This window comes from Amphiura filiformis, chromosome 6 (genome assembly GCF_039555335.1).
Source record: "Amphiura filiformis chromosome 6, Afil_fr2py, whole genome shotgun sequence".
NCBI lineage: Eukaryota > Metazoa > Echinodermata > Ophiuroidea > Amphilepidida > Amphiuridae > Amphiura > Amphiura filiformis.
Genome location: NC_092633.1, coordinates 70,279,839 through 70,290,280, shown reverse-complemented (window position 1 = coordinate 70,290,280; position 10,442 = coordinate 70,279,839). Strand labels below are relative to the sequence as shown.

The following is a 10,442-nucleotide window of genomic DNA, read 5'->3' as shown; positions in this document are numbered from 1 at the left end:
CCAGCTGAAACACTAGATCCAGCTGTAACAGTACCACTAGAATTCCGCAGAACTACTTCACACCCAAAAGTAGACTCAAATTCAAATTTTGATCAAAGTGAAATGTCTTTAGAAAACGTTAACAGTGTTTTCAAATCTCCAACAGTTTTAGGCCTTGCAGAATCGGACACATTTGGAACAATAGCCAGTATTCCAAAGGAATCGGACACTGAAAATAATCCCACGAAAACCAGTCGAGAGGAATCATCAAATGATGGAAACACTCAACTAATTGGACAATTGGATGGCCACGATTCTTTAAACCCCCCACCAGAACATGAAGCAACAGTTATTGCCCTCACAAGGACAGAGACTATTGTCATAAATCGTGGTCAGCCGCACCATGTTTTACCTGATATCAACGATCAGAATGTGCCAAGAAGAGAACACCAAATTGCCATTCCTGACGATACAACACAATTAGATACTGAATATGATAACACTAGGTTATCAGCTAACAAGGATGATATCGGTAAAGAAACAGATCTAAATGAAATGAACCCGGGGGGGCCACTCAAATATAATGATGTAAGCATGCGTGACCAAAAAAACGCGTGAAAAGGGGTGTTTTTCTTGGTTGGGCACGTTACGCGCGTGACGCGTTAAGGGGGTAAAAAACGGTGATTTTCATGAAAAGGGGTAGTTTTAAAATCATTTGTAACGCATTTAGGGTACCATTTTAATCCGCCGCTTTTCAAATCTGCTGAAACTCTGATTCCGAAAACGTTTATTCCAGTGCCGGCATTCCCCGTTCGTACATGTATGTTAAATGTTTACAGCATACTCCAAACCTAAAGTGTCACTATGTTATGCAAATATATTTCATGACGTATTACATGTGATTTAACCATGGCCTCGTACGTCTATGTAAAATACCGTTCATATAAAAATTTATTAATTATAATTAATGACGTCATATAAAATTATGATGGGTATATAGTTCAGTGGACAAACGGGGAGACGAAAATCCGGGACGAAAATATCATGTATTTCAACTTGAAAAGATTTTCAGGACCTATTACAGATTCCTCACATTATTTACTACTCCTGCTGGTAGATTTGTGAGTTCCCCTTCTCTGGATTACATTAGGAAATTATATCATTTCAGTAGAAAGCATGAAAAGGGGCACACGATACAGGGACACGATATTCAACTTTAGGTGCCGAATTCGGAATCAACTACGATGTGAATAACGTTGCCTCTGGATAAATTACGTTGTATATTGGTATTTTATATTCTCAAAAACTACTTTACGAGAATCCAATCAGATTCATGTAACAAGTTACGAATCTGAAGACCTCATATGGTAGGCCTACACTCTGAATTCATTGTGTCAGTATTTATATTTTAACGAAAGTGGTATGGTATACCTGAGGGGGTATATCCAGGAGGGGTAGACTTTTAGTGTTCAATGACAAGTTAGTATGCTTACAAAAAATTGTTCAATTTGTCAAAATCCACCAAAACTTGTAAAGTGGGTCAAATTTAGACAAAAACTTGTTTAGCGGGTCAAATTTAGACAAAACTTGTTTAGGGGATCAAAATTAGACAAAAACTTGTTTAGGGGGTCAAAATTAGACAAAAACTTGTTTAGGGGGTCAAATTTTTGGGGAAAGCGCGCTAAAAACTTGCTTAGGGGGTCATTTTGCTCACAGAGGAAAACTTGTTTAGGGGGTGTTCAAAAAATTTGGTCACGCATGCGTACACTCTCATATTTGAGTGGCCCCCCCGGGGAAATGAACAACGACAAAGCAACTTTTGTCACCAAACACGGTCAGCTTACGTCCACGCAATACCAACAGCCACAAAACGTGTCCCCAACATCAACAGAAAAAGTGGTCAAGCTGGTGGTCACAGAGTTACATGACTCATTGCCGACATCAGATGATGTAGTGATGACAAAAGCTACCGACTTAGAAGATCTAGACCTTAAATCTAGAACCCGAATGGTAGATATAGACATCAACAACGAGAATGACGATACTGATAATATCAACCAATTCAGACCAACGACACTACAGGCTACAAACCAGTACACGGAGAGTCAGCAGTACCCATCTAGTACCACTCGTTCTCCACAATCACCAATCTTGATGACGACTATACATGCTACTGTGACCCAACCGCAAACATCTATGTTAACAACAATTAGCGCCGATGTTAGTGACAGTAAGGGAATTCAACAACCCCTTGAAGGCGAGCCAATCATGGAAAAAGACACGTTGATTCATACAAGCAAAGAAATTGAAAGAATTGTGACAACTCCATTGAATACTCAAGTTGATAACATTATCCCTACTGATGGTGCACGTGAAACCATGTCTACATTCGAAAACCATATTCCCTCACTTCAGACAGTAACTACTGAGTCAGTTCGTCAATCTCACCATCGTGGAGATGTTACACAAGATAGTTCTCAAGACATTTACGCGTCGTCTAAATTAGTGCAGTCCAGTATTCATCCAGATTCGGCAGGAATCACCTTAAGTACAGATAAAACTGAACGCGTTGTCAATGTAAGTCATTATAGATTGGTGAATGAACCCGAAGCGGCATCATCACATCTGGATAATTCTCATGATCCCGAAGATGTGACGAATGTTAATGACAGTGACGAGGGGGTAAACCCAGTGAGAGACATTATAACACCAGATACTCTTACAAACACATCGTCGTCTGTCTCATCCGGAAAGCAACAAACAGACACAAAAAATATCATATTACAAAGCAAACTTCCCGTGTCAACTAAAAGTCCTTCCAGAACTCTATCAAGTAATGTTCCCATTGTAACTAATAACGAGATGATAGCGAATATTACAGATCGTGAGCGGATACCAGACACGACCAGTCAACCTAAACATGATGAAGGTGATATAGAAATTGTCCCAATTGAGAGGTTATCGCATGCGCTTTTAGCTAATCAAAGTACAGGTATGGCTGACATTGTTCATCAAAACAAACGTCCAGATTCAGCTCAAAATATAACAGGAATTGAATCCACTAATGCCCCCATTGGTATTGGTGAAGGTCAAATACATATTCCCGAAAATAATGCAATGCCAGAGACGACCGATCTACCTGGGAAACCTAAACTTGTCATAGACACGCCAGTTGAAAGTCCATCGGATACGCTTTTGGCAAATCACAGTATGGATAGTATCGGTATTGTTCAAAAAGACAACGCTCAAAAAGTAACAAAAAATTCTGAAAACAAACAATTGACATCAGCTTCATCATACGATGTTGCTTCATCAGTACAAACTACAGCACAAGTGTACCATAAACATGAAGGGTTATTAGTTGACCAGGGTGGTGTTCATATAGGTGATTATGGTGATGAAGATGATGGTGCTCACGATATCGACGATAATGATAATACTGAATATGATGATGATAAAGACGTCAGTCAGGAAAAACAAGATGACCGTGATGATTACAATGACGATGACGAATTCCAAAATCAAGACGTTAACAAAAGTCAACCAGAAGAAAATGAGGACCAGATGTCTCAATTTTCAATTGAACTAGTGGGAGGGGAATCCGATTTCACAGATTGGGAGGATATCTTGCAATCTTCTGATTACACGCAAACAGTCACTGATTATACCACACCAACAAGACATACAAGTACATTATCTACAAAAACGTCGAGACCTTTACTTGAAGGTGAAGAACATGGGATGTATTCTGAAGAGAAGCCGCGATGGAAAAATTTAAAGTTGCAATTGTATCCTGACGGGTCTTTACCGGTTAAACCTGATCGACCAACTCCACTAGCGAAGGCTGAGAACTGTATGGACGGGTGTTCCTGCTTATATAATAAAGGCTTTACTAAGAATGGTGTGTACTCCATTCCTAATCCGCCATTATCAGGAAAGCGTGGAAGAAGGTTTTCTGTTTCTTGTGAAATGAAAAAGGATGGTTCTGCCTGGACAGTAATTCAAAGACGAGTGGTAAGATAATACTGTAACAATAATTTGAGTTATTCAGTAGAGCTCCCAGCCATTTTATTGGCCAGACCTGATTCTACCCCTTATTATTCTTTTTTAATCCTAATTAAGATACAAATATCTTATTTTCTTAACTCTAATCCTAATCTAATAAATACCTTGCTGCTGTTGGCTTTCATGGTGCAGTGTCGTGAACCATCAACGGGTACCTGCTACGAACAGTTAAGAAATCATAATAGCCTATAGCCTAGATGTACACTAACAAAGGGTAATTCCGCGATAGTTAAAGCCATTTGGTAGTTGCGATTTGCTGAATCAGAACACCAAAACATTCATCCAATCAAAATTGCCCATTTTTGGAACAATAGATGTGATAATGAACCGAACAAAATAATGGTAATCGTGTGAAAACAACCCGTGAAAGACAAGATCTGACATTCAAAATGTAACGTGAGATGGTATGATCAAATTGGCCTATATACATGTTAGAGGAACAGTTGGAAAAAACATTTCGTCTTTGTTTTATTTATTCTTATAATACAATTTACTAGGATGCTTCGACCAATTTCTTCAGACCGTGGGACCGATATGCCCATGGCTTTGGTGTTCCTGGCAGTAACTTCTGGATTGGAAACAACTTCCTGCACGCATTAACACGTCGTTTTCCCTATCAACTTAGGGTCGGTAAGGAATCAACTTGTTCTTGTCAGAAAAATACCGTATTGAAAACTTGATCATTTTTAATTACAATTACATCATTTTGTAAATTAAATCATCAAGTAACCATTATGAACTCGGAAACCTGTTATACCGTCAGCCTGCTACGCTAATTGCCTAAGTCATTTTTGTACTTTTGAGAACAATGAACAAAATGTGGTTCAAACATGCATCTGTTACGTAATCACCCTAATTATTTTGGATTATTCCCTTTCATTTGTATCATTATCATTTGTTCTCGTGAAAGGACTTGTGAATAAATATGTTTAAAAGCGTGCTTAAAACATTTTTTGTACTTTCTTCACACAATTACAAAAAATGACTTAGGCAAAAAGCGTTGCAGGCTGACGATACGCTGTTTTATATTCCTATTATCTCTATCCAAATCTACATTATGTTCCGAATCCAAAACATTCTACCCCAAAATTTAAATCTAACTTTTCATCAATGATGGTACAAAGGGGTTTCGAAATTAGGCAGCTTTGTGATCTTCATTAAATTGGGAGCAAGTAACTAGAGTAACCTGTGCAGTAATACCACCTTATGAGGAACACAGAGAGCTCTAACCATTTTAATTGCAGTGCATCCTCAAACAAGAAGGAAAATATTTCACTCCAATTATGCAAAACATATTTAACAACATGTTTAAAAGACACACAGGTTTTTACACCAATTTCGTGTGATAATGTGATTCTTATAATTATATTTTTCCACAATTCAATATTTGTTTCTTTCAGAATTCACTGATTGGAAGGACAAGTTTGGTTATGCTGTTTACGATAAATTTGAAGTTTTAGATCAATCTCGTAATTATCGCTTAATTCTTGGTACTTACATCAAAGGAAATCGAGGTGATGCGTTATCCTACCACAACAACACAGAATTTAGTACAAAGGTAAACATTTTCTGAAACTATCAGTGAAATAAATAAATAAATAAATAAATAAATAAATAAATAAATAAATAAATAAATAAATAAATAAATAAATAAATAAATAAATAAATAAAAAATTAAAAATATATTGTTCCTATTGCTTTCACACTTAGATATTCACCATACACAGGGTGTCCCAGAATTATTTATACTGGGAAAGTTAAAAATTTTTAGGTATGAAGAGCATTAGGAATTTTAGATTTTAGAAATTCGAAGTTTCTAATAGAAGTTACAGGATATTGCGTAAAAATGGTGAATTCCAAGTTTTGACAAAACTACCTATTTTGAAAACCTGTAAAATTACTAACCGTTCAGCACAAAGTTATTTGGAAATGTTATGCAGTATAATTATTTGCTGTGTCCTGTTCTTACTTCTACTAAATAGTTGACATCTATCGACTATTTATGATGTTACGAAGCAATCCTTGTATGGAATAAAGGGTTTGTTACGCTTGAGTGACCTTAAATTATTCTTTCTTTGGTGGCAGTTTTGAAGACAATTATTGCGGCGTGTGAGTTTCATCATTTGATGATTTGTCATAAAAGTATAGACGAATCCAATTTCACGCATTCCTATACCTCAATGGCAGCCATTAGCTGGGTCCCCGTCGGCTCTATCTCACCTAAAATGTGAAATGATGCGGCTTTGGAGGGTATTTTAAACTGCATTCTATCACCCGTGTTACACGTAGACAAAAAAATGATGACAGTTTACAACACAAAAGAATCTAACATCGAATTTTAAGCGGGTTTAATCCACCCAATTTGGCACTCACAACACCAGTTTGGTGCATGCGGGGACCCAATAATGGCCGACCAAATCCTGACCATGAATTGGCTCGTTGGATTCGTCTATAGACAAGGTTCTTCCTTAGTGTCACAGCATGTATTTATGTCCACAGTATATTTGCAAACCTACAGCTACGTAATGGGGAAGATTAAAATTTACTGCGGAGGATCCTTGAGGAAGTTATATCCTCTCTAATAATGACATTTTGAGGTAAAATTGTGGTAAAATCACATAAAAAGTATTTTTTCAACCTAAATATCTGAAGTCATATTGAAATGTTTCGATTAACCCCATATTATTCAGCATTGTAAGCTCCACATCTGTGCCAAATTTGGTGTATTTCCTACAACAGAATGTAGGATTTCTCTAATATATTGCACAGTAAATATTACACACATGCAGTTTTCGTCCATTTTCAGTAATAGCAATGTCAGGCCAAAACGAATCAAGCTATTTCCACGACAGTCACAAAATAAGTAGGAGACACGTGTGTCATTGTATTGCACTTATTAAAATGAGCTAGACTGTTGACTATATATTTTTGATATTTTGTTCAAACACGGTATAAATCACTCTGGGACACCCTGTATGGCAAGAACTTGGAAGCTGTCATTAGGGTTTGTTTGCACCATTGCATATCATTAAACTTATGCTAGATGTAACATCAATGAATGCTTATTGCTCCTGACCTTACGACAATGTTTTAATTAGGTGATGAGTAAGCCTCACATTTTCAAGATATGACAACATTTGATTGACAAGACCTTTCAGGAACACTGTAAAAATAGTTTACTCACCATTGAGTAAAAAGGTCGTTTGAGTTGTGACCTATGAGCTCAATGTTGCGTAATTTTTTACTCAACTGTTGAGCTGTGACCTTTTTACTGTTGAGTAAAATATTTTTTACAGTGAAGAAAGAAAATCTATCACGAGTAAATTGTAATACAAGTAGTAAAGTACTAAGTAATATCGGTGATCACTGTGATGGTATAAAGGCCATCAAAAATAATTTGCGTTATTAAAAATAATAAAGAACATGTGTCACAATCGGCGACGACATCATTTGCTATGGACAGACCTTTGTTTGATTGGTGTATTCTTCGCATTTAGGTTTTGCAGTTCCTGTTAAAAAGTGAAAAGTTGTCTTCATATTGTGACGCATATTTTAAGAACCACAATATCAGTGACCTTGAAGTGACCGTACAACCATCTGCTACTTTCCACACAGCTTCTGTGATTTTCACAAACACAAAATAAATGTCTCACATACTAACTTTTGACTAGCTTTTTGAAATATTTTTATCGAAGTTTATCTTTGATCAGGTTTATCATGAATAATAATTTAATGATCTCTTTTTTTTCAGGATCGTGATAACGATTTATTGCGTAATATAAATTGTGCTGAATTACGACAGAGTGGTTTCTGGTTTAAAGCATGTAATAAGGCAAATCCAAACGGAAGATGGATTGGTACGCACGAAGCTAGGGGTCTTAAAGGAGGTGTTATAACATGGGGAACCTGGCCACATCATGGATTTACATACGCTCTTAAAAGTTTCAAAATGATGATAAGACCGGTATCTGAGTACGTGCCGTCATGATTGGTAATGATAAGGAAGGCGTGATGGAACTACGTGGTCCGTTCACACAAAACACGGAACATGTGAATTTGTTGCCTATTGAGGTTTTGATAACGTTAAGAAAATAAGCTTTATAAAGTTAAGAAAAATAAGCTTTAAAATGACACCAAGTGTTTGAATCATGTATTCAACTTTGTCAAAGATGTTTTTATGTGAATGCAATTCTAAAACTACATGGGAATTAATGTATCATTTCCTTTAATACTTGTGTTTTTCCATAGATAAATATGGGTATCACATTAGATTTTCAGCTGAAATTGACATAATTTAAAAATTATAGTATGTGGTTATCGCAAGCGCAAACGTAGTTTTGCCAACATCATCATCAACAGCTATCAACATGTTCTATGATTTGCGATAACGGCTCGCAAATTTCATTCTTGACATACTTGAGGTGCAAATCAAGATAATGAAATATTCAGTGAATGACGGAAGCTCTACGTTGATTAAGTTTTACCGAAGATGTTGTCCTGTAGAACTTTACATGAAGGTTGGGACTGAAACATATCAATGTATCGCGGGGTGATGTAGAGGCTTCATGTGGCCATGTGTAATTGGCATGGAAGAGACCAGATTCCGCTACACACAATAGAAAGAAAACAGAATACTCAGCATTCTTACACACAAATATTACACCATATATGTTGCAATATTAAAACCGCATTAGCTTGATGCACATTAAAGGGACATTCTGATTATATAATATAAATATGAAAACGGTTTTGGTCAAATTTGACAAAATCATCAAAATAATAATTACCCTCTAAATATACTTGATCGCATCAAATTTAATTTAATTTATAGTTTACAGCAATCTAATGATATTGTTATCATGGCGCAAACCTTTACAAATTACGGCGTTAACTTTAAAGTTGTGACGTTTTAGCTATACTCATGAAGCATTACCATGATTACTAAACTTTGTAAAAAGTTAAAACTTCCAACAACTTCGTCGAAAATATGCTTCTCTTTGTCTTATTATGTTATTTCTTATTTCTCTGTTTCTTTCTTACTTGAAAATGTGTAGTGGATAATGGAATTGTACAATCTAGTCGAATTGGACTACAGATTAAATAATAAATTCGACCAGAATTCGTGTAAAATTTGACAAATCAAATGAAATTTGACATCATTTTTGATTTTCTGGTCAAATTTGATTAAACATTGTGGGTCAGAATCTAGTCAAATGAGACAAGTGAACACGTGTTTGGACGTATAGGTCTGAATGAGTATTATGTCCAGCAATGGGTTTTATTGTTGTGCACATACACTTTTGGGTGTATGTTCTAATTCTCCCGACGATGATGGTATTATTATTGTACAGCTGCTATTTCTGTTGCTAATAAAATGACATAATAGTCGATATGATGTGGTTAGCATATTGTTGTTATTATTGCATACGTTAAATTGTCGTGTCATCGTTTCTATTTGAAGCTATTTTGTAATATTTGCTGTTAGGGGAGGACGCCCTCAATATTTTTCAAAATTGTGTTTTTTTACACGATTGTAATTTACTTCGTCAAGACTTTAGGTGCTGTAGTTGTTTTGAATAAACGACTGAATAAGACCTTTAATTATTACAACCGAAATATTAGCGAGTATAGTCGAACACGTACGCGATGTTCACAACACTGTACGTACATGGCGTATAACATGAAAAGAACCGTACGCCATGTACGTACAGTGTTCTGAACATCGCGTACGTGTTCGACTCTAAATACTCGCTAATATTTCGGTTGTAATAATTAAAGGTCTTATTCAGTCGTTTTATTCAAAAACAAAAACGACGTTAGTCACGTTCGGCGGAGTGACTCGCATTGCCGACATATGCGCCGCGCTGGTATACAATTTTTTTATTGATTTTCTTTGTATTGCCTCATCTGTTCGGGCAAAAATTAAATGGGGGCATATCTGACATTGAAAACTAATATTTTGTTGAAAAGAAATACAATTCTATTTCATATGGAAATGTTATGGCTTTAACATTGCAGTTGCTACGTGACCAGTGTTAGTGACTGTGCCGATTTCTGATTCATGACCCATGATCCTAACAATATGTCATAACTCAAACTAATCATATTTATCATACATTTCTTGGTAACATTATTTTATAACAAAACCCAAAACAAAAAACAGTATCTACAATATTAAAGAATGGAATACTGAATTTTCATCAGTTTCATTTATTTATTAGCTTTTATTTTTTGCGAGTAAAAGTACAAAAGAATTCCCACCACATATAAACCTTATTGAATTTATTTACAAATTGGTGTATGAAAATAGGCTGATACGCAATGTTCACCCCCTTGCATCACGGGAACCAGATAGGTAAACACGCCTGATATTTACAACAAAATATTCAAATTGCCGA

General features: G+C 36.0%; 1 protein-coding gene across 1 annotated transcript; it reads left to right on the top strand.

Annotated features, from left to right (window-relative positions):
* Nucleotides 1-1,776: 1,776 nt before the first annotated feature.
* Nucleotides 1,777-9,424, top strand: LOC140155950 (uncharacterized). Its single transcript, XM_072178983.1, has 4 exons — nt 1,777-3,993; nt 4,542-4,674; nt 5,445-5,602; nt 7,796-9,424. Exons 1-4 carry the CDS (start codon nt 1,777-1,779, stop codon nt 8,030-8,032), a joined length of 2,745 nt encoding a protein of 914 aa, XP_072035084.1. The 3' UTR covers nt 8,033-9,424.
* Nucleotides 9,425-10,442: the final 1,018 nt, after the last annotated feature.